The 24,430-nt window shown below is 40.1% G+C and overlaps 1 protein-coding gene across 1 annotated transcript in view; it reads left to right on the forward strand.

Annotated features, from left to right (window-relative positions):
* The window catches only part of LOC117484459 (polypeptide N-acetylgalactosaminyltransferase 18-like), a 306,696-nt gene extending 285,345 nt beyond the window's left edge, over positions 1-21,351 (forward strand). The window contains 1 exon segment of the mRNA XM_034132932.1: positions 21,205-21,351. Coding sequence (XP_033988823.1) covers positions 21,205-21,351 — 147 coding nt within the window.
* Positions 21,352-24,430: the final 3,079 nt, after the last annotated feature.

Here is a 24,430-nt window from a genome sequence, read left to right on the forward strand (position 1 = left end):
AAGTTGGGAAAAAAAAATTCGATTTTTTTTTTTTTTTTGGGGGGGAAAAACTCAAACTTTTATTTTGAAGGCCCGATTTTCTTCTCAGAGTGTACCAGAATGCGTAGTTTATGTTAGTATTTCTAAAAATCTCCTGGGGGAGAATCCCCCCAGACCCCCCTGCTGGGGTTAGGTTTCAGCATGTGTGCCTTTTTATATAGTTCAGCTTTGATTCCATCATCTCATTAAACCTTTTTTAAAAGCATACTTTAGTTCTGTGAAGGGATATAAGGGATATATGCACTGTACTTCACTTTTATTAATATTGTATGCTCAAAAGCGTATATATTACAGCACGATTTTTTGTTGAATAGATTTGAGTGCTTCAAAATGTTGGGTCGCGATGTATTGACCAAGTAAAAAGTGGGTCCCGAGGCCTGACCAGTTGAGAACCACTGATCTAGAGTTCACAGTGTAAAAGTGAAATGTGATGGAACATCATTTCAATTGCCTCATTGCCTCCCTTTTCACAGTTTGAGCTATATATTTGTTTATATTATTTAATAGTTAAACATTTATTTTCTTGCTGTTTTTGTTTATATTAAATGTATCATTCTTTATTGCAATTATTTTAGTTACATTAAGGTCATTGTAAACATTACTTTTGAAGGAAACTTTGGGCACAAGGTGATTTGGGTTGATTTATGTTAAAATGTACAATTACATAAAGTAATTAAAGAAAGTTATGATCTTACATCACACATCCTGATGACATTTGCCTGATTTTTCGCCAGATATGTAGTGTGATAGTCCGAAGAGAGCAGCAGTCCTCCTCCTCTCATTTGTGTCCTGCAGGACAACAAATGCAGTGGGATATAAACATTTGTTGCAAACAAATGGTGGCTAAATAATGGTCATCAGCATCTCCACTTACATCTTTCTCAAGGCAGTCCAAAATGCTTTTTAGTGCCTGCTTCTTTCCAGTCCTGGATGCACCTTTGTACACCTCCAGCAATCTTGGCGCCAGGCCATCAAGTCCATCCAGAAAAGATGAAAGCAGGTCCGTAGTGACAATTCTCTGGAACTCTGCCTGAATCTGAGGAGACACAGACATATAGAAAATATTCTACCAACAGTCTACAAGATGGATGCATGCATGCATGTGCAAGGTGCATTTTCAAACGGAAATCTTCGAAAATCTGTACCTGAAATAGAGAATACACATTTAAGTACATTATGAAGCAGACCTTAATAAAGTAATAAGAACTGAGAACATGATAAAGAATAAGATGCACACAATTACAACAGTTACGGTGCCCATAAACTACAAGTCTTGGCTTTCACAATTACAAGATTATCCCTGAATTCATATGATAAAGACTTAAACAGTGCTTCATTTAAATAAATAAACAACTTGAAATGTTCATCTTTGATTGATGGGATATGATGAGGCATATTCAATCTAATAAATTCATGGGATTCATGTAATAATAACAGGGAAAGGTTAGTGTGCATCCACATAGAGCATGTGTGTGTCTACGTGCATGCCAAATATATCAATGAAAAAACATGTTTTATTTTATACCAAACTTTAAAGGACAGGTGTCATGGCCATTTCCACTGATCATAATTACATTGTTGAGGTATACTAAAATAGATTTATACTGTGCAATTTTCCAAACTCACATTGGTTTCGCATACAGCATCTCTGTCAAGTATGTGTATTCAGCAGTATTCACTCTCTCCACTAAACGGCTCGTTGGAGCACTTGCCTCCCTGTGAGCCTAGTGTGCTCCGATTGGTCAGCTCGGCCACTCTGTTCTGATTAGTCAACCACCAGAGAGGCTCCGCCCATGTCTAACAGTGCTTTTTTCGGCTCGATCTGAGCGGAACATCAGTCTTATAATGGCGTCGGTACAGCCGTATATTTTATACGCTAACTAACCGAACTGTACCTACAACTGTTGTTATAGAAGAGTAAGTTATTTTTACCTGTAATAAACTACTACTGTTTGATGAGAAATCAAATCATAGTTTGCTATATATGAATGATATGTTATAGGAGCAAATAATTCAGGGAAGAACGGATAGGCCTACTAAGTATTTCCATCAAACTTTATTTTTAGAAATGTACAAAATGAACATAAATATACATATATACATATAACGTATATCATCCATTCCTCCCCGTTGTCGGCATCTTGCCTATCGCAGCCGGGGCTTTTTAGGACGAGGCCTCAGTGTGGTAGTCCCGTCCCCGTCATGTATTGTCGGCCAGGATCTGGCTGGACGAAATCAAATGCAAATCACAAAATATTAGAGAAACTTAGTTGTTTTAGATTCGTTAGTAGTAGTTGTGGTAGGAGTGTGGATCTATCTAATCCATCTATCTAATCAACACAGTAAGCTTGCCAGCTAATATGCTAACCTAGCTTTCTTGTTTACCTTGGTAGCAAACACGATATGAACGTTAGCTCGGAGGAACGCCAACTATAATGTAGTGTAATAAAACTACTATGAACAAAAGCTAGTGGTTCATATTAGGCTAGCAATAACGTGTTTATAATTGCAATCTTATACGGGTAGTCTGCTACGTTCGGTCATTCATTGTAACTGGCATGAATACATTGTTTTCCGCTAGCATGTATAGCTAGCCTCGTTAGCTATACATGCTATCAGCTTAGCTCGCAGGAAAGCCAACTGTAATGTACTGACCGTACGGTAAATCAACCGGAGTATACTGTATGAGTATTCCGTGTGTGTGACTGCAGACATTCTCCTGCCATGACAAACATGTAAGGCCATCTGCTGACATTGTAGTTGATATATTTAAACGCTAGCAACGTCGTTAGCCCAGTAAGCACTGTGTCAATGGCTTGTTTAGTGTAATAAAACCACTATGAACAAAAGCTAGTGATTCATATTAGGCTAGCAAGAACGTGTTTACAATTGCAATCTTATACGGTTAGTCTGCTACATTCATTGTAGCTGGCATAACAACAATGTTTTCCCGAGCAAACCCATGTCTAGCTCCGTTGGTTAGCTCGCCAGCTATAATGTAATTACGTTTGCGACTGACCGTACGGTAAATCACCCGGAGTATACTGTCTATGAGTATTTCGTGTGTGAATGCAGACATTCTCCTGCTATGAGATACATGTATGTAAGGCAGGGTTGCCAACTTTGGGTACCTGGCTGGAGTGAGATTTTGATATCATGGGTTTAATTCGGTTTAATTACACATATGCGCACGAAATAACTGCTATCGTGTCAGCAGCGGGACCTTAGCATATAGGATATATATACAATATATACAAATACACAATAATGGACACAGACTATAAAGGGCACACAGTTTCATTCACTAATGAAAGTCAAACATGTTTGTTTCCACTGTTTTATTGTGTGCCTGTCGCGATAAGCAATTAATTGACTTATCGTACGATAAATAAAAATGAACTCGATAACTTTTCTGACCTCGATAAATTGCCATTTACAGTACATGAGGATGTGACAAGCAGTTTGAAAGGATGTACTTGAATTATTATTATATATTATCATTATGTCAGTGGTCTAAAATGGTCATACAACGGTGCCGACAATATTATCGTTTATCGCAATAATTTCCGGGAAAATGTATCCAACAAAATTAATTATCGTGAGAGGCCTATACATGAAACGCACACACACAAACAAATCTACAGACTTACTCCAAACTGCCAAATATATTCATTAACACACTCTCACTCTCATATACTCTTTGACTCTATTTTGGCCTAGTAGTACAATAAGCAGCAGACTTTTACTTTTTTATCATTTCTACTGGATCTTAGATCTGTGCATGCGCAATACGGGTCGGCAGTTGCGGCTCCAGAGTATTTTTGTTGAGTAATCTATGGTAGGGCTAACCCATACAGTGGTGGGGCTCAAGTCAGTATTTGCAATGTAATTACATACGCGCTCCCCCCGACAGTGAAACGCCACGCGTGAGGTTTAGATTATTTCCCTGTCTCAATCCAAATTGAACTGTATGAAATAAAAAGGCACATTTGTCTTGTAGTAAATAAAAAGGGCGACCTGGAGCCAATCCTGCAATTTCCCCATAGATGAAAGAGTTGACATGCTGAAAACCCATCCCCGGGGGGGTCAGTATATGTTGTGGTCATTGGATTTTCTTTTCACAAATGGAAATTCAAAAACAAAAAACCACTGGATATTTGATTTTCGTTTTCAAATTGAAAAACCAAAATTGAAATACAAGGCGTTTTTCTTTATCATGGTCAAAAAGGGATTTACTAAACTTAAAAAACGGGATGATTTTCATTTTCTACTTCTCAAAACAAAAAATAAAATCACTAGAAAACAGAAACAAAAAAAACACCGATTTTTTTTCATATTCTGCTACCGGAAGTTGTCTTTCAAAATAAGAGCGCAGATGAGGACGGTCAATCCGTGTATCTACGGTCCATTTGTTTTCAAAACGAAAACAGCCAAGACACATATTGAGCCCAGAAAATGAATGTTATTAAGGGCTGTAAATATAATAGGCCTATGTCTAAAATGGACAACATTGTTAGGAGATTTCAACTATACAGCGATTCTGCACTGCGGTCAACTCAGCCGCTTTGTGCGGTATTGCACAGCATTTTCACGACTTTTGGTGCGTCCCGCAAATTGAGACGATGTCCCGCATATTTCATTTTGATTGGCTAAAACGCTTTTCTAAAATCTGATTTATGACATGAATCAGATGCGGAGAAAGGCCGGCTCGGTTCGCTGACGGCGGGCCGGCACCGCCCTTTATTATTATATGTTTTAAACGGCTGCTCTTCATTTTTTTCCCTGCTATATTCAATGAGTGATACAAATATTTTTGTCCACAAGTTCTTAATAAAACTGACACTGTTGGACTCGGTACTAATTTGACTGCTACTGTTACACCACTCAGACCGCAAGGGTATTATAGGTGTAGAAAACGTTCATTTATTAACTTCCACAAGGCACATGTGCAAGATGTCAGCATCTCAAACGATCTTGGCACAACCATGGATGTATAAGAACGGCACAACACACAGACACACTTCTTCTGTTCATCTCCAGCATAAAACAATGATGAACCATCAGGTGATCTGCCCCCTTGTGCATGTGCAGGGAGAGAACCTCAACCTTATGGGTGCTACACTACCAGAAATGAAATGAAGTACTTTTACTGTGTACTTTGTGAGTAATCCTCTGTCAGAGTCCCCTCCATAGTAGCCTACATAATGCATGTTTTTCTGCTATCTTTGATGAATGATAAAAAGACAATTTTACCATTAGTTTGTTGTGGCGGTCCAGCATAACACAACAGGAAAGAATGAAACAGAGAGGAATCAATAAAACACAAACACAGACTGATCAGTAATTATTATTTACAAACAAACACTAATGGGGAGTACATCACCTGCTGCCACAGCAGCCAATCGCGGAAATGCCCCCCACAGTAGCAACAATCATACAGCATATATAGCCACTGCAATGAACACACACACATTTCCCCTAAGCATGTTAACGCACACACATTTTATCATGCAGCCTACCACACAAATGTCACATGTTTTTCTCTCTGAAAGCTATACTTGTATATGTTTAAACGTCATAGTCTCATGACATCTTTAGGAGTAGTTAACAAACAAAAAGGTGAACTGTTTTTATAACCTGAGGCCTTCTCTGAACTTCCTCTAACCTCTGTGTCAGCTCACTTAAAATGAATACATCTATTGATAATTCAGAACGACCATTGTCTCTCTAACTGTGTGTGACCCAACTCAGTAACACACATCATATGGAATACCATGTGATCTTTAATGAATATCAGAAATACGCTGTATTAAACATTCTGCTATAACACTGAATGAAATTGATACTGTTTGACTTTGTATTAGTTAGCCTACTACTTTACTTTACTTTACTGTGTACTTTTTGAGAAATCCTCTGTCAAAGTCCCCTGCTGAGAACAAAATCTAGCCACTTCTGTTAAGTTTGATGAGGGAATTATTTTTTGTTGCCATTAGTTCTTCGTGAGATTGATCCTGTTGGACTCAGTACTACTGAAACTAGCCGCACAAGTACTATGAAGTACTTACTGTTTACTCTTCCAGTAATCCTCTGTCAATGTCCCCTCCCGACTACAAGAATGCATGTTTTTCTTTTAATAAGCGTTAAAAAACCTTTCTTCCTGAGACTGATATTGTTGGACAGAGTATTTTAAGTGGATGGTAGACATGATATCAGCAATACTCCGGCAGCAGCATTTTTACACCTTGGAAAGTCTTTAGACTTTAGAGACTGGCCTGGATAGCTGGTCACAAATATCCTTCAGCAAAGTAACACACTCTGTCACATGGTTGCCCTCTTATGATGCTGCTGTCTTTTAATATATAACTATTTCTCAGCCGCTAATTCGTTCCTCGCAGATTCTTCAGTCTCATCAGCCTCATCCTTCCATCAGTCCCAGTCAACGCCTCCAGCACACTTCCAGGGTCTGACTCCATATGATATTGTCCTGATGCTGTAAGGGTGATGCCCCATGATCACAAAATGACCCCTCTAAAGTCTGAGTGCCAAGGACCTCATATTATGTCTGTCATTAATGTTACATCACCCATTATAACAGTTTTCTTTCCTTTTTTCTCTTCTCTTAACTGAATAGTCCTGTCTTTAAGTATAACCCAATGTAAAGTCCTTTTCCTGCACCATTTTAGGGCTTCAAAAACAGCAATTTTTACTGTATGAGTTTGGAGAAATTACACAATCAATGGCCCAGAATTGTACTTTATAAACTATGAATCTTGTGGTGCTTGAAAAAATACACACTGGCTAAGCCGGCCAGGATATATGCCTTTTTTGGAGCCCTTTTTTGCTATATTTATTAAAATGTCACTAGTTATTTAAACAAACCACTATCTGAGGATAATACAAGCAACCATAAAACGCCCTTTATCTAGAGAGCCATTGAAGCCCATGAAGAATGTATCCTTCCACAAATCTTTTCATCTGCTGTATTAATAAAGCTGCCACGTGTTTTCAAATTCAAGTTAAGGCACTATCTGTGCAGAACATTACAAATATTCTTAATTTGCAGTATTTTATTTTAAAAGTGTTCAGAAAGACTGCATCAAATATGCTATATCTATATATCTATATAATATCAATATTGTTATTGTTAAGGAATAATTCTTCTAGATATCTAACCTTTTGCTCTGTGACGTTTTATGATCTACTCTGACATCTGTTATCTCCTTTAAGGAAAGGCATTGGTGCCATATGTGTTGTTGTCACCAGTTTGTGACCGGTCAACTTGTCTGGCACGAATGGTAATTGTTGTGAGAACACTGAGGCACTTCCTTATCGGTGTTTGTGGACTCTAATGGCGCATTTCCATTGCAGCGCGTAGCTCGCTTTAAGCGTGCCATGTCGTGCCGTCCCCTTTTTTGGTTGTGCTTCCACTAGGCCTCGTTCCGGCGCGGCACGGCGCGGGGCCACTTTTTCCCCTCTTTTCTGGCCCTAGAAAATTGTGGTTCTATCGGGGCCAACAAACAGGGCTGAGTCGGGCTGAGTATGCTAAACTAGAGAGAGGAGCGCTGGCAAGAGGGCTAGAACTACAACAAGATGGACATATTTGACCGTGATTTAATTGTAATACACGTTTCAAAATGATGCCGAAGTAACAACATACTGATACCGGTTAGTAAAAACCATGAATTAATGCTTTGTCAAGTCTGCAGACAGACGGCAGGCGAAAAACCTTTTAAAATTCGTGTTTTTCTAGATGGAGATTGGCTAAGCTAACGCAGTATATGCCCCGACCGTCCACACTCACAACAACGGCCTATACAGACATAAATACAGCAGCGACTGTATTCACCATGACACAGGCAGTCTGTGGTGTGTACTTGTTTAACTTTTGTCGAGTTTCTGAACATATATAAGGAGCTGTGAGCTCTGAGTGCTCACAGCTAACGGCTGTGTTGTGTTTCTGGATTTCTCATTGAAGATGACGTCACGGCTCCGCCTACACTGCGTTACTATAGTAACTACCCCAGTTCCTAAACTGTAATGGAAGCGCAGCATGAAGTGAGTCGGCCCTGTTAAGGCCCAACGTGGCCAAGCCGTACCGAGCCGTACCGAGTGTGGCCGAGGCCGACCGTGTAGTGGAAATGCGCCATTAGATGTGAAATCCTTGAGGCCATGAGTGTCGGACGCAGGTGGCTCAGTGTTCCCAGCTGTTTAGTCTACTCCTTCAGAGATGTTGATTTCTCTCTGTGAACCCGTTAAAAGGTCTAGCATAGAGAGAGGCTCTTCAGAATTGACGTGGCAACTCTACCGTGTAGTCAGAACCTCTGACTCTTTGATTTGTGATGTGAATCCTCCGGCCGAATACTCTGAATAAACCCATCAGTGTTTGACATCAAAGCTCCAACTCTCACCGTGTCTCCTTCCTGAGTCGGTGACTCCATGCATTGCTACACAGAAGTTTCCTCCACAGTTATTAACTTCAATCAAAGTCCATTTAAATAGCGGGCAAGACTTTCCAAGGGGTAAAAATGCTGCTGCCGGACTACTGACTGGAAGTATTGCTGATATCATGTCTACCATATCCTCTTAAAATACTCTGTCCAACAATATCAGTCTCATGAAGAAAGGTGTTTTAACGCTGATTCAAAATAGCAGAGAAAGATGCATTCTTGTTCTCAGGAGGGGACATTGACAGAGGAGTACTCAAAAAGTACACAGTAAGTACTTCATAGTACTTGTGGGAGTAGTTTCACTACTAGCCTACTGAGTCCAACAGGATCGATCTCACGAAGAACTAATGGCAGAAAAAATTATAACAAACTCGAGAGACGGCTGAGCTGAGCGCAGTGCAGAATCGCTGTATAGTTGAAATCTCCTAACAATGTTGTCCATTTTAGACATAGGCCTATTATATTTACAGCCCTTAATAACATTCATTTTCTGGGCTCAATATGTGTCTTGGCTGTTTTCGTTGTGAAAACAAATGGACCGTAGATACACGGATTGACCGTCCTCATCTGCGCTCTTATTTTGAAAGACAACTTCCGGTAGCAGAATATGAAAAAACGGGTGTTTTTTTTGTTTCTGTTTTCTAGTGATTTTATTTTTTGTTTTGAGAAGGAGAAAATGAAAATCATCCCGTTTTTTAAGTTGAGTAAATCCCTTTTTGACCATGATAAAGAAAAACGCCTTGTATTTCAATTTTGGTTTGTCAATTTGAAAACGAAAATCAAATATCCAGTCGTTTTTTGTTTTTGAATTTCCATTTGTGAAAAGAAAATCCAATGACCACAACATACACTGACCCCGGGGGTCTGGGGGGATTCTCCCCCAGGAGATTTTTTTAAATACTAACATAAAATACACATTCTGGTACTCTCTTGAGAAGACAAATAAATAAATCTATTACTACACGACATATTTAAAAAAATGAATGCCATTTTAGTTTTTTGTTACTTTGTTCTGAAAGCTGAACCTGCTGCTCCTCACAGAGAGAAGAGGGAAGAGGCTGTGTGAATTACTTTACATTGTGGATAAGGGTGGATAGCCCCCATTGTTCTGTGTGTCAAAATGAAAGACAGCCCACACACCTATCAATCATCAAACCGTGGGGTCTTATTTCATTACGTGTTGATTTCTATCAACACGTAATGTTGTATCGATGTATAGAGATGTACTACCGCAAAAGTATTCTCCGTCGGGACTTCCTGCAACAACACCACGCCGTTATCGTGATTCTGATTGGCCAGAAGACATTATCAAAGATGTTCTATTGAGAAGACGATCACTACGTGACAAAAGTTTTCAAAACCGTTTCTAGTCTTCGGTATTCTTGTTTTTGGCGTGAGAATAGTTTGGGCAGCGTGAGAGCGTGAGATTGAGAGTGAAAGCGTGTGTCACACGCCAGATGCGTGAGAGTTGGCAACCCTGATGTAAGGCCATCTGCTGATATTAGAGTTGATATATGGAAACGCTAGCAACTTAGTTAGCACAGTTAGCACTGTGTCAATGGCTTAGCAGTCCGACACACGTTTACACATTTAAACAGTCTTGTTTGATAAATACACAAATAACAATGCAAACTTACAGGTTGTGTACCCGAATCTTCCCCTGCTCCAAACGGTCCAAACAAACTAGGAATAGCATCGTCCTTCAGTTTCAAATGCTGTGCAAATCCGGCCTCAAACTGGGCAATGTTTTGGAAGCTTTCGTCTCTGAAATGCCGCGCACACAGTAACGTTCTTCGAACCTCTGAAGGAACAGTGTTAAACAGAAATTTCAACCACTGACTTCGTCGTGGTTCTTCCGTCGGTAGGACAAACAGCTCAGATTTCTCCTCACATTTCAGGAAACAGGTCCTTGGCATTGGCATGACTGGATCGATTGTGAACTGAACCAGAGCTTCCAACAGTAAATGTTAGGCTGGCAGAGGGTGCGGCCAGCGCCGCTGGGTGTGGCCATAGCTCTTCGGGATTGGTCCATTTTGTTCCGGGTACCGCATGACATCATGCGGTACCCGGAAGAATCAAATGGACAGTGACGTATCTCCAACGAGGCGTTTTGGGGAGGTATTTTCTGTGTTAGAGTTTTACTTGCTACAGGGTGTACTTTGAGGGTTTTGACTCTGCACACCGTTTACATGCATAAAAACCTTCATAACACACAAGGGGACGGGTAATAACCGGAAAAGCATGACACCTCTCCTTTAAAGAAATTGTACAATGGTTGAAATTGTTGATTATTTGCTTGCACTTATTTTCCATAGACTATTCAGTGGATTATTATTGGTTTTGGTAATAACTTAACTACCTCTGAAAGCAGAAGTTTAGGAAAAATTATTGTTCATGTATAAATATTATTTATTTGATTATAATATAAATTACAACCATTGTACATCTTATTTATTATTGTGGGTGCACAGTAACCTTTCCCTGTGTTATAATGACATACTTCCCAATAATCTATTAGATTAAATAACTATCATCTCATCAATCAAAGATCAACATTTTTAAGTGCCTTGAGCACTGACTGTTCCCGCTGCTAGAAACGGCTGATATTCAGATGCTTCAGTGCGCACGTCACAGAACTAAATGCTTTGCGGGACATGTAGTTTATGGGCACCGTATTTCAATAAAATACTAATTCAACTAAATATATTCCTTTCTTTTCTATAACATATTTTCTAAAAAGCAGAAATACAAATGTGTCTCCTCTATTTCAAGAGTGGAACATAGCATTCGTACACAATATAAATGCTATTTCTGAACACAATTAGCATTTTACTCGTTCAATGGCGCGAGGCACCCCCTCTGTATCTGGGCAGGTTTAGCGCGAGCTGAACCAGAAAAACGTTGCAAGGATAGAATCAATTTACCACTTGCCTTGGCCTTAACAAAAAACAATCTTCAAGTCCCCTATAATTATCCACAAATTACTTCCATTTCAAAGCCATGGCCCAGCTACTAGAACATAGCAGGGGCTAAGAAGCTACAATTGTTAGCCGAACAGAGAGCCGGGACACGGCTAATTACTGGCAGGAACACACGCACATAACCTCTCCGAAACGCGCTAATTTAGCCGAACAGCGAGCCGGGACACGGCTAATTACTGGCAGCGTGGCAGGAACACACACAACCTCTCCGAAACGCGCAAATGTAGCTTTAATATTTGACCAGAGAGCCAAGACACGACTAACACACACCACCTCTCCGAAACGCGCTAATCTAGCTTCAATATTTAGCCGAACAGCGAGCCGGGACACGGCTAATTACTGGAACAAACAAACAAAACCTCTCTAAATTAAGCTACAACATAGGCAGTTACCATTCAAACCTTTAAAAAATTACAAGCGTCATAAATACGATTATGAATGCTTGAGACTTATTTATTTTATAAAAGTTTAGATAATCATAATCCTGTAATGTTAGCTTGGTTAACTGACAGTTTCACAACACTCTGCCCTGAAATAAAATCTCTTTATAAACATTCAAACACCAGTTAGGTGTTGATTTAACTCCATTTAGCTACTTTTCGTTTTGCCTGAAACCATTAAATATGCAACCACTCACCTCACTTTGCCTGTCCGTCAGTGGTTCATCAGCCGAAAAGATCTGCGTACCCGTTACTCTCTAGGTCATGTTCACTCACTTTCACATCGCTTTAAAAAAACGTATTCATCTGCCGCTTAGCTTTTCGTAGTCATCAATCTGTCCGGTTGAAGTTCTTCTTTTGATAATGGCGAATCGAAACACGGTGGTTAACTTGCTGTATATTGTAAAAAAAAAAAAAAAACTCATGTCCCTGTTAAGGCCCTGACACACCAGGCCGAAATCGGCCGTTTTCGTTAGTCGGACGACGAAGCGTGCCCTGTCGCCCAAACTCAATTTGGTGTGTCCCGCACCGTCGGCCGTGACACGCCTCATTTGGCCTTTGGCCGACGCACGGCCGGTGCGTCGGCCACAGGCAGTCGGACAAAGAAATCACTCTGATTGGCTGTTCAGCTAGCGAATCAGTGCATGAGAAGCGAAACAGTTGCTTGAGAATGTCTTCCACAAGCAACACTCCAATGGCTGATAGCTCCAGTACCGCACAAAACATGTTTTCGATGGACGAGAGTGAAAATGGAACGCACACGCTATTTGTTGTTTGTTTAGATCACGCAGTCTGTTCTTCTTCTCTGTCTTCCGGTTGTTGCCTCTTTTGAATGACGAATACACACTACCGCCGCCTGCTGGTAAGGAGAGTTATTGCCACTCACGCATGCGCAGTTCGTACGTGCTCGGCTGAAGTCTTTGCGGTGTGTTCCAGTGCGACACATGGCCAAGACGCAGGAGAACACGGCGACGCAACAGTCGGCGTCGGCGAATTCTCTGGTGACTACTTGGTGTGTCAAGGCCTTAAAATGCCTTCAATTAATGAAAACAACTATAAGACCGGTGTAGGTACCATACCATATGTGCACGGCCTACCAGATCAGCCCGGGGTCCGTTGCGCAAATGACGCATTGGCTGTACGGCAAACCAAGAGGACATTTTACACAGTGAAATTCCGCAAAGAATATTAAAAAATAACAATCGACAGTGAATGTATGTTAGTGGAACTGTGTCAGGAAAGTGAAGTGTTAATTAAGGAATGTTAATGAAGAACTTAAATGCATAAAAGAAAGTTAGAAAGTTAATATGTAGCATATCCCTCCGAAATATGGTCGTAGACTTTACTGATGATTTAGAACAGGGGTCGGCAACCCCTGGCACGCGTGCCGCCATTGGCATGTGGCACCGTAACCAGTGGCACACTAGGAATAAGTGGAATAAGTGTGCAAAATATTTACATTTTATTTTCCGATCCTGAACGAGACCGCCGCCAGGGCGCGACTCCCCGTTACCTGCAGAAGGAAGCTATGCACGCAACGCAGCCCCGCTCTCTTTAACTCCAGGCGACTTTCTGCCGCTTTCCTCCTCCGATCGTTTCACCACAGAGGAAAGCACTTCACAAATTGCAGTACCCATAAGGAGCTGTATACAAATACCGCAGTTTTTGCGTGGCTGTGTGTGTCTTTAGTTGAAAGCCCAGTGGCGATCTGCTCATCTCTCATTGAAATAATATGCTACAAAGGGGCGGTCTGGCCATCTGTGTGTTGAACTTTCCTGTCGGCTCCCAGACCGTAGTCGAGGAAACAGGGGGGATGACTCTCTGTCGTCTCCCAGGGCAGAAGAAACAGGCTTCAGGTTCAATAACCCACTTTAGCTTAAATGACTGGAGAGAGGCGAGCTCTTCTTGGGAGGCTGTTGCATTTATTTAGCTGTTCTTCTGTTTCACAAAATACATCACAGACCTCTGTTTTTCTGCTGCCTCGTTTCACTTCCAGAAACATACACACGCTCGCTCACTCTCGCTCTACCATCCACACACACACATGCACACGCCACACCTCTCTCTCTCTCTCTACAAGGGACAGCGATCTCATCTCACTCTGCATGACCCTAATATCATAACATGTGTGTTCTGGAGAATCACAGAACGGACGATCGTCCTTATTATTATGCCGTTTCAACCAATTATTTAAATTTGTTTGTTAAATTCGGCATCATGTAAATTGCGCTGACAGGTCTACACACTGCTTCCCCGCAGCGAGGCTCCCCCCGCCCTCCTGTTGACAGTACACGAGCGTCGAGCTCCTCAACCCCCCCCTCGTTGATAAATCACGATCGTCGGCACGCTGATAACCATTTTCTTTTGTAATGGCACTTCATATCAAAAAGGTTGCAGACCCCTGATTTAGAATGTATTGAAACTCCAGACTCAACGTAAGAGCTTGTGCCTCTTCGGGGGGTGCTAACATTTAAACATAAACTTTATTCTTTACTTTCTCCGTCTTTATATGTAGAAGATATCAGATACCGTCATGTTGTTTCCATAGCAACAACAACTTCCTGTCAACAGCGTAAACTCGCCTTCAAAATAAAAGCATCTAAATAAAACAGGAAGTTAACCTATATTACATTTAAGACATATATACAACTGCAACGAAAGTAACAAAAACAATGTAATATCCTTTTCAGTTTCACAGAACACAAATTGGGTTATTTACATAATATGTTTACATGATTTTGTTGTTCAATAAAACAACCAGAGAAGCGATCGGCAAGGAAACACTGCGTCCTCATGCTCCTGTTTCACCTGCTTAATACAGGTATCATCACTGCTACTGTGTTCATATCGGGGACCCGTAACATTTACAATAGTTGAGATGTGAAGGGGGTTATGTTTTTTGTCTGTGTTCTGGGTTCCTGCAGTTTTTTTAACAGAGAGTACACACGTTCAGACTCTGAACGTGTGTACTGTCTGTGGGAGTTTACGCTGTTGACAGGAAGTTGTTGTTGCTATGGAAACAATATGACGGTATCTGATATCTTCTACATATAAAGACGGAGAAAGTAAAGAATAAAGTTTATGTTTAAATGTTAGCACCCCCCGAAGAGGCACAAGCTCTTACGTTGAGTCTGGAGTTTCAATAAATTCTAAATCATCAGTAAAGTCTACGACCATATTTCGGAGGGATATGCTACATATTAACTTTCTATTTTATGCATTTCAGTTCTTCATTAACATTCCTTAATTAACTCTTCAATTTCCAATCCTGACACAGTTCCACTAACATACATTCACTGTTGATTGTTATTTTTTAATATTCTTTGCGGAATTTGGCCGTGTAAAATGTCCTTTTGGGTTGCCGTACAGCCAATGCGTGACGTCATTGGTAAGCGTAACGGACCCGGGGCTGATCTGGTAGGCCGTGCACATATGGTACCTACACCGGGACTATTTTCACCGGGCAGGAATATGTCATCACTACTGCCATGTTAAGAGGCCATGAATTTGAATGGGATGGGGAGACGTGTGTGATTAAAAATGAGTGGCCAAACTAAGACTTCGTTTTTCAAAAGAGAAAATGCAGATATTACACTCAGAAAAGAAATGGTAGACATATCAGTACTCTTAGTGCCAAGTTGCTAAGCTGGGAAAACCTCAGTAAACATGCAAATGCTAGCCTTTTTTACAAGATTGTCAACGGCCTTACCTCACCTCCTCTTAGACAGTTTATTAACATACGCACAACTGCAACTAGGGTAACAAGAGGTGCAGAGAGAGGAGATTGCATTATTCCACTCAGAAAAAGTTATTTCAGTCAGTCTTCATTTTCTGTTAAAGCTGCTCAGCAATGGAACTCAATCCCATCTCCAATCAGAGACCAGTCCACATTCACTTTATTTAAATCAAAACTCAAAATATGGTTAGTGAGGAATCAGCTCTGCCAACACTGACCCAATCTTCTGCTCCTTACAACCCACTGCCTGTGTTTTAACATGTTTTAACATGTTCTTTTGTTTCGTTTTATTTGTTTTGTTTTAATGTTCTGTATTTTAAATTGTTTTATTTAAGTATCCCAGTAATGTATGTTGCATGATTTAAATGTATTGTATTTACTTGTTTAAAATGAAATGTGTTTTAGATTGACTTTTAAAATCTAACTAACTACAGATGAAAAATAGCCTCTTGGCTAACTCTGGCACATTTACAGAAATGTTCATTAATGTGCACTGTCCCTGTTAAATAAATGAACAAATAAATAAAAACACCATTTCCACCGGTCATTCCAGTGCCAGTGGTCACTCCAGGGTCGGCGGCCACACATCATAAACCCACCAGGGCAGTTTCCTCAGAGAGGAACATTTTTATCAGGACAGCTTTTTTAAGGGACAGCATCGCCCTGAGATCTATGCTGCTAATATTTTCATGGCCATAACGCCATTTGTAACATATGAGAGAATGGTGAAAAGAACCAACTGGACTGGGACCAATGGGAAAATGCCTCATCCCCTCAATGTGAAGCAAAAGATTGAGTCCTATGTTTCCAATCGGTTCCCAAATGTGAACATTGACCAGTGGCATAAGATCAGGAGCCGGGTAAACGAGAGACTGAGGAGCCACCGAAAAACAGATCCCAAAATAGCTCGTCCTGGTTTCCGCAGCAGATAGGCCTATGGTGTCAGTTATGTCAGTTATGTCAGTTGTTTTAAATAAAACGGTGAAAACTGAACTTGAAAATTGTTTCCTCTTTTTATTTTATTTATTATTTTCGGGACGGGGAGACGTGTGTGATTAAAAATTCATTCGCAGAAATGTAAAGTGATCTAACTAAGTTCTATTCATATTCTTGATGGGAAGAGCAGTGTAAATGGGTGGCCTATATGCATTTGAAAAGCAATATAAATCACACAGTTAGTATACAATAGGCTTTAAAAGCACCATCGATAACCATTGCCCTTCTCCAATTCAAACCAAAAGAGAAAAGGCAGATATTACCCTCATAAAAGAAATGGTAGACATATCAATAAACATTTATAACTAGTTTAGGTAGTTGGAGAGGTAATTAAAATAGCTAAGGGTGATGATCTGACTTGACGTGTGTGTTTTCCTCCTCCCGCTGCATCACAGCATATACTGTGTATATCACCATTCTTTAATTAAATGTTTGATAAGTGCATGCAGATCACAGTACAGTAAAACATGTACACAGATACATTATTTTGTATTTTTATTAAATTTGACAATGTCAATTTCACTTTCCACTATGTACAGGTATCTTGGGTCAGTCTTGTCTTCCAAAAATCAGGAAGTAAAGTCCCTGGTTTGTGACAAGATGTGAAGTCAACAGGTATTCACTCAGAGGGGGGTACTATTTCTTTTCAAATGCATATAGGCAATGCCACCCATTAACATGTAGGCAACACTGCTCTTTCAGTCAAGAATTTGAATTTGAATGGGATGGGGAGACGTGTGTGATTAAAAATGAGTGGCCAAACTAAGACTTATTTTTTCAAAAGAGAAAATGCAGATATTACACTCAGAAAATAAATGGTAGACATATCAGTACTCTTAGTGCCAAGTTGTCTCAGACAATCTGCATTTCCTAATGTGGGACAGTTCTGTGCAAAATGTGGGACACTGAAAAGTCTATGTTAAAAAGCCTCAGTCACCTTAATTCATGTAATAAAAACATCTCAGGTCAGTAACACTGAAAGCTAAATGTGCAATACCATGTTCAGCTATGTTACTATTTATAATGTTATTGTTGTTACAACAGAAGATGTTTTTCTTTATATTGAAGTTAAATGCATCAATCTGGTGCACTTTGAGGGCAAAATTAAGAGATTTATGGATACCGCTGGAAAAAGCTGCAGTACATATGCCGAGCCTGTACGTAGCGCTGTAACTTCCTCCACAAAAGCAGCCTTCTGTTTATTCAACGTGGTGGGGGCCGAGGGAACCGGGCAGAGTTTTTCGCCGGTCAACGTGTGTTAAAGTTTAAATCTTCCTTATTGAGCTTTAAAACAAATGAATAACGACTATATATAATAATAAAATACACGGAGCCTGGCCTCTCTTTGTCCTCCCTCTCTTCTGACAGCGTCAGTGTCTGTCTCATGCAGCAGCTGTGAGTGTCACAGACATGAATTCATAGATCAAGGCAGACTGGTGCACAGTGCACACACTTTCCTCTTTTCCCAATCCGGTGCTTAAACAAATATAGCTCTACACCCCTGGCTGAAATGTCCTTAAAATGAAGTCAGAGTTCGACATTTTAATTCATGTCCTGCCAACACTGGCAGGACAGAAGGCGACACGCCCGTTCTAAGCCGTGTCCCTCACTCCTCACATCCCAAGCTGCATCCCCAAAAAGTGTATTATGTTGTTACATCGTTTCAGATGTTATGTTTCAGTTGTGCTCTTGATAAGCCATTAAAACAGTAAAAACACGTTCAGTTTCCTTTTGCTTTTTGTGTCTCCTGTTCACCAAAACATACCCATCTGTGATGGAAAAAGAAAGTAATCCAAAAGTAATCTAAAAGTAATCTGATTACGTTACTTTTTTAAGACATGTAACTGTAACTGTATTCGGATTACTTTCAGAGCCATGTATTCAGTAATCAGTAACTGATTACATTTAAAAAGTAACCCTCCCAACCCTGTTCATATCGCAATATATTCCAGAAGTCTGAAATGCAAAAAATGTCCCACATTAGGGCAATTCACCTATATTTAACCCCAAATAAAAGAACCCAATAAAAACAGTTGTTAAATAATAGTGAAGTCACGTTGTAATAACAATAACTCATCTCTCGGTTTGAGTGTTCTTTTTCTGCTTTCCCAAAAGCCACTGTGTCAAGTGTCTAGTGACTATTTCTCTTAGCGGATGCATGTCAATTTAAATCAATACAACTATTTTTTAAATCAATAAAAACATTTTCTAAATCCATAAAAGCATTTCAATTAATATTGGGAGTCATGTCGTCACTTTGTTGAGAATGTGGCCATGTAATAAGCGGGATAATTTGCAGCGACTTGGTCAGGATCCTGACCTGCCTGACGAGGCTCCATTCAAATATAAATATTTTTAATGAATTACTGAGTTTAGGCACGTTAATAACGTTTTAATGAAGTTGAATACAGAATATTCATATTTGTCAGTGATTTCATGTCAATTTGGCGAACATAAACATAAATGATCGTGGTGAAGATGATGATTAAATTAGGATTAAAAATCGAGAGCCGGCTGCATTTCCTCTCGTTCGTTTTTTTTCGACTAAACAACATTATTTTGTTAAATAACAACATGGTGATGTTTTGTAAATGATTACATGTCTCTTATTTAGCACAGACTATGATCCTATCCGTGACATATGGATCTTAACAAAGATCCGCTATACAGTAGTACCAGACATACTGTACATCCAGCGTACTGTATCGAAGTTGATTTCACATGAGCTCCAGTGTGGAACCCCACTGCACCCCCTGGTGGATCAATGATCCATTGCAGCTGGCTTCACAATAATTACATTTATTTATCACGGGGGCGGTCTCAAGTCAGACTGGGGGCAGTCTCTTGATCATGGGCCGTTCACGGGCCGTTCACGGGCCGACCACGACCCTCGCGTTTCAAACTGTCCTAAATTAGCTGCTACATCTGTAACATGCAACTTTTTACATGATGAAACGTTGTTTACGGTAAATCTTAATTTAGGGGTCTTCAGTTTGCCTTCAGTGTTTTGTTGGTTGTAAATGTTACTGTATAATACCTGCACTACATATCTGCCTAGTGTCTGGGCCCATACTTTAACTTGTTGATAGCTTATTACTACAATTAAGATTATGTGGCATGATTTGTCTTGAATTGTGTCTGTAGGTGAATAAAGTAAACCTCATGGTTGCATGGCACTTCTTGCCTGTCAAAATTCTACATTTTATCCACACCTCTAATTATTGGTGCCCTTATTCACAGGTAGGACCCGAAAAGTGCTCCATGCTGCAGTGTGGATGCGTGCCCTCTCTCAATGCTTTAAACTGCTTCCATGTGTGATTAGAGACTGTGAAATTCCAAACACAAGGTCAGATATATATTGGCCACGTCTGATGCCTACGCAGCTCTGCTGTAAACCTGCTTTTTATTCTAACAGCATAAATCCAGCATCTAGTAAGATGCATGCTGTAGAACATCCAGAAACTCAAGCCTTACTTAAAAAGGTATTGGCTGCTAAAGCTAGCGTGGGTCAGTGGGTTATTAAAATAAAACAATCATTGTTTTAAGCAATGTCCCTCCAGTCCAGAGGTACTATAGTCCTTGTGCGAGGTACTGAACCCTAAATTAATCTGAAGGGAGCCGTGAGTGTGTGCAATGAGCATTAGAATACATGATGAGCAGTTTGTCATTTTGTACATCAGACCTGCCAACAGTGTGTGCATGTGTGCACTTACATTTTGGCATGTAAGTACGCCTCGAGACGTAGGAAGACCATTTATATATATATGTATATTGTATCAATCACCTAATAACGTTAACCAATATAATAATATGTAATTACTCATGATTTTTCACAAGTTTAAAATACTATTATTTGCCTGTATTATGAAACAAATACATGTGTGTTGTTGTGATAAAGAAATGCATCACTAACTGGTTAGAGAAAGCAGAGGGTTTTTCTTTATTATGACACGATTTCTGAATTATTGGCATGAAGTCTGACAATGTTTCAACACTTAGCTAAAGCATGGACAGAGCTGTTGTCACAGAGACAGCTGCGACCCCCTCTCTATAATGTGCATTACACAGGCTACACCCAATTTAAAAACAATAGTGAACTGTCAACCATAAGGTGGCCCACCCCTAAAGCGTACGGTGCTTAGATAATCTTTGAGACAATAAACTGGTCAGGATCATGTTTAAAAACAGTGGTAGAGGTAATTAATTAAATTAAATGTAGTAGTAGTGGTAGTTGATTAGTTTGTGACTCTCCACTGGAGATACAGTAATGGTTTTTGGTTGGTACTTAATGCTCATAATTATTTCACAAAGCCTCATTCTAGTTGTTTTCTCTACCAATAGTTTAGTATTGGTTCAATAATTTAAACAGGCAAAGAGCAATTCAGCATTATCAGGGGCCATGGAGCACGAAGAGTTGGTTTGATATCTGAAAATAATTGATTTGGCTGAAGGGATGCAACAACAAATGGAGTGCATTCTTCACTTTTCTTATTAATAATTATTATTATGAAATATATATATTGCTTGTGTACTTTCACTCACCTTCCCCCTCTCTGTCCCTTCAGGGCGGATCCATCCAGAACATGGAGTCTCTGCGCTGCCTGGAGCTGGTGGAGAGCTCCCAGTCAGACTTCAGCTTCCAGCTGGTCCTTCAGGACTGCACGGATCAGAAGTGGACCATCACTAACGTTCTGACGGTCCTGCCTCAGTGAGCCCTGATCCAGCCACTGGAGCGCCTGCATTGTGATGGACTCCCTGCTGACCCAGAGCCATGATCCACCGTCACAGAGTTCTGGTGCATGTACTCCTGTTAGAAGTGGACTAATGTGTTCACTAAAGCAGCAAACTACATGATAAGAAAAGAATTGCTTTGATACCAGACTGACTTTTAACAAGAGTCTGCATAGGAAAACATGCATCAGTAACCAAATCACGTTTTATTCCAATGTCCTGAGAGCAGAGACTCACAGATGGAGCCGGGCTCTTTAAACTTCCACTCTGCAATATAAATGAGAAATATAGCTGCTTGTTCCAGGGGCCAGGCTCATGAAAGGATGTCAGCACTGTGGTTATTGCAGGAGCAGTATTTTGGGTCCCTGTCCACTCCAGTCTGCACACAACCACTCTAACTACTGAGCATGGCTTCAACACATTTGTGTGAAAAGAGAGAGAAATACAAAGTTAGGGACAGCATGCACTGCAGAAGAATCTAGCAATTGTTCAGGGTTCAGAGTGTGCTTTTGATTTCATTTGGTCAGAAGCAGCCGTCCATCATGCTGGCAGGCGACACATTTGTGTAAAAAGCAGGAGATGAATCTGGAATTGAAGGTTATAGATTCCGTGGCTCCTATATCACAGAACAACATTAAATATCTTTACTCCAACTGTGGCAACGAAGGGAAGTGATGTAGAAACTGTTGGGGTTGGAGAAAATGAAGCACACCTCAAATAGCCCTGCCAAGGTCAGAATTAAAGACAAGCACATCTGTCCAATACAACCAGACAAGCTTGGAGCGGGGTTCAGCGTTAAATCTAATGTTCTCACTCAGGGGGGTTGATATGTAAAAAAGGTTGAATGAAAAATCCACCCTGAAATACTCAATCTACAATTCACCAAGATATTCACACTATATATTTCACAAGTTTAACGCCACCTGTCAACACCCACTCAGTCCCAGGAAGATGCCCAGTAGACAAAATAATTGAAATGCCTGAACGGGTGTCAAGTGGATATGCAGGAGCTATAAAAAAAAGCTCAAGTTCAGATAATAACCGTTCTGTTTCGAGTCCTTTTTTCTTTAACATTTCAAGAGCAGAGGCTGTCGTTTCGTGACTTCAGCCAAGACATTTCACTGTTTTTGTCTCAGTCACATTTAATTTATGCTACATTGATCATACTTAATCATTATTGGCTAATGACCATGTGACCAAGTTGAAGCTATGGAAAGGCCATTGTAAAGTGTCAGGTTCAGGTTATATATTTGTACCGGTAGGAAGATTTTGCAGTTAAAGAACAAGGTATCCATTGTGTAATTAACACCCCCACAAAGTACCCCAGATCCCAGCAAATTAAAAAGCACTAGAACAAATATGAACAATCAAATAAATAAATATAGCAGTTTCTTCCACAGCATCTGCTGCTACAACTTATTCCTCTGAGCGATGGCTTCTGGAACAAAGCTGTTCATTTACCGCTTTGTTCTCCCACCTTGGAATACCGGTAGTGGCGCACACAAGAAGTCACAATAAATACCAGGCAATAAAAGGCTGTGTGTCCTTGTCAGCAGCCTGAACATAGCATCATGTGCTTTATCTTAAGGTGTAGAAAGTTAAATAATATGGATATATTGAGCGATAATTAAAAGATAAGTGATTTACCAGGACAATTACAGCTAATTCTGGTCTATTACTTCATGGGTCATCACCATCATTATCAGAATTAATTTAATTACACTTCCCAAGATGACAGGTGATAAACAGAACTCAGTGATATTGCTTAAAACGAGAAGGCAGACCCAGGTCGCTCAGACTTATTTGGAAGATATAACTGTGAGGTGACTGTGAGCACTGTGCTGTGAAACGTTTGGCATGTGTCCATTCATGTTTACAGGAAGCCAGCACAAAGTAAGGCAGCCCCCCCAGAGCAAGTCTTTAATGTGCAGACACACTCATTCTAAATCCCCAAAAACTCTAAATCTATGAGGGTGTATGTTCCAAGTGAGCTAGTAAGACCACTACAGATCTCAGCAAGTGAGTGAAACATTACAATAGCTGATAGACACACATTGGCCAAAACTCCAAAAACAAGGCCCCGTCTGACTCTGATCCCCCCACACCCCCCTCCAGCTTGTCATTAGATTCTCCACCTACACTACTGTAACAAGCCTCTTCTGTGTGGGTTGTTAAAAGGCACTCTGGGAAATGTAGGATATCACTTCTGAATATAGCAGGAGTAGGATTAACAAACAGGAAGCATGAAAGGATCAGCATTAACACAACAAACGGATATGTCCGACTTGACGAGCATCCGAGAAGGGATTTGCCCTGAAAATGGAGCTGCTGCTTTGTTCTTTAAATGCTTTGTTCCCTCGAAGCTCTGAATCATGGGTATTCACCAGGCAATAATTCAGCAGCAGGGATCGTGATCAGGTAAACTGGCATTCTGACACATCTCAAATACAGCTTACCATGAAAACATTTGCACCAACAAAGAAGAACACCTTCTGTTCAATCACTTCCTCACAAGACATCTGGGACCCACATAAATGTAACTGATTATCTGTCATTTCTGAGCGCACAATGGCACACTTTTAGACCAGAATAAGATTAATTGAAGAGAAAGTATTAACACACAAAATATCATTTCTTTGTATGATTATAATTTCTCAACAACATTGATTAATGTAAAAAGAAGAAACTTGCCACCCACAACCATTACATCAGCAATAACATGTATGTGCCTCAGAGCACAAGATGGCTAAATTAGAACAAAATACTATAATGTAGAGAAATTAATATCATAAAAAGAGGGATTTATTTGTTTGTTGATAATTTGTCCAAAATATATAGTGTTAGATGTGTGCATATTAAAATGTGTGCCATTGCTTGCACACAATTCCTGAAAAAATATAAGTCCATATAGACTGGCCATTTGTGAAAGATGTTGAAATAGTTTTTTTTTTTATGAATACATGTTGCTTTTGCTGATGTTAAACTTGCACATACTTATTTATTTGCTCTACATTTACATATCTCCAAAAGTTACACGCTGTTGTGTTATATATCTGTTTT

Source organism: Trematomus bernacchii, unplaced genomic scaffold (genome assembly GCF_902827165.1).
Source record: "Trematomus bernacchii unplaced genomic scaffold, fTreBer1.1, whole genome shotgun sequence".
NCBI classification, from domain to species: Eukaryota; Metazoa; Chordata; class Actinopteri; order Perciformes; family Nototheniidae; genus Trematomus; species Trematomus bernacchii.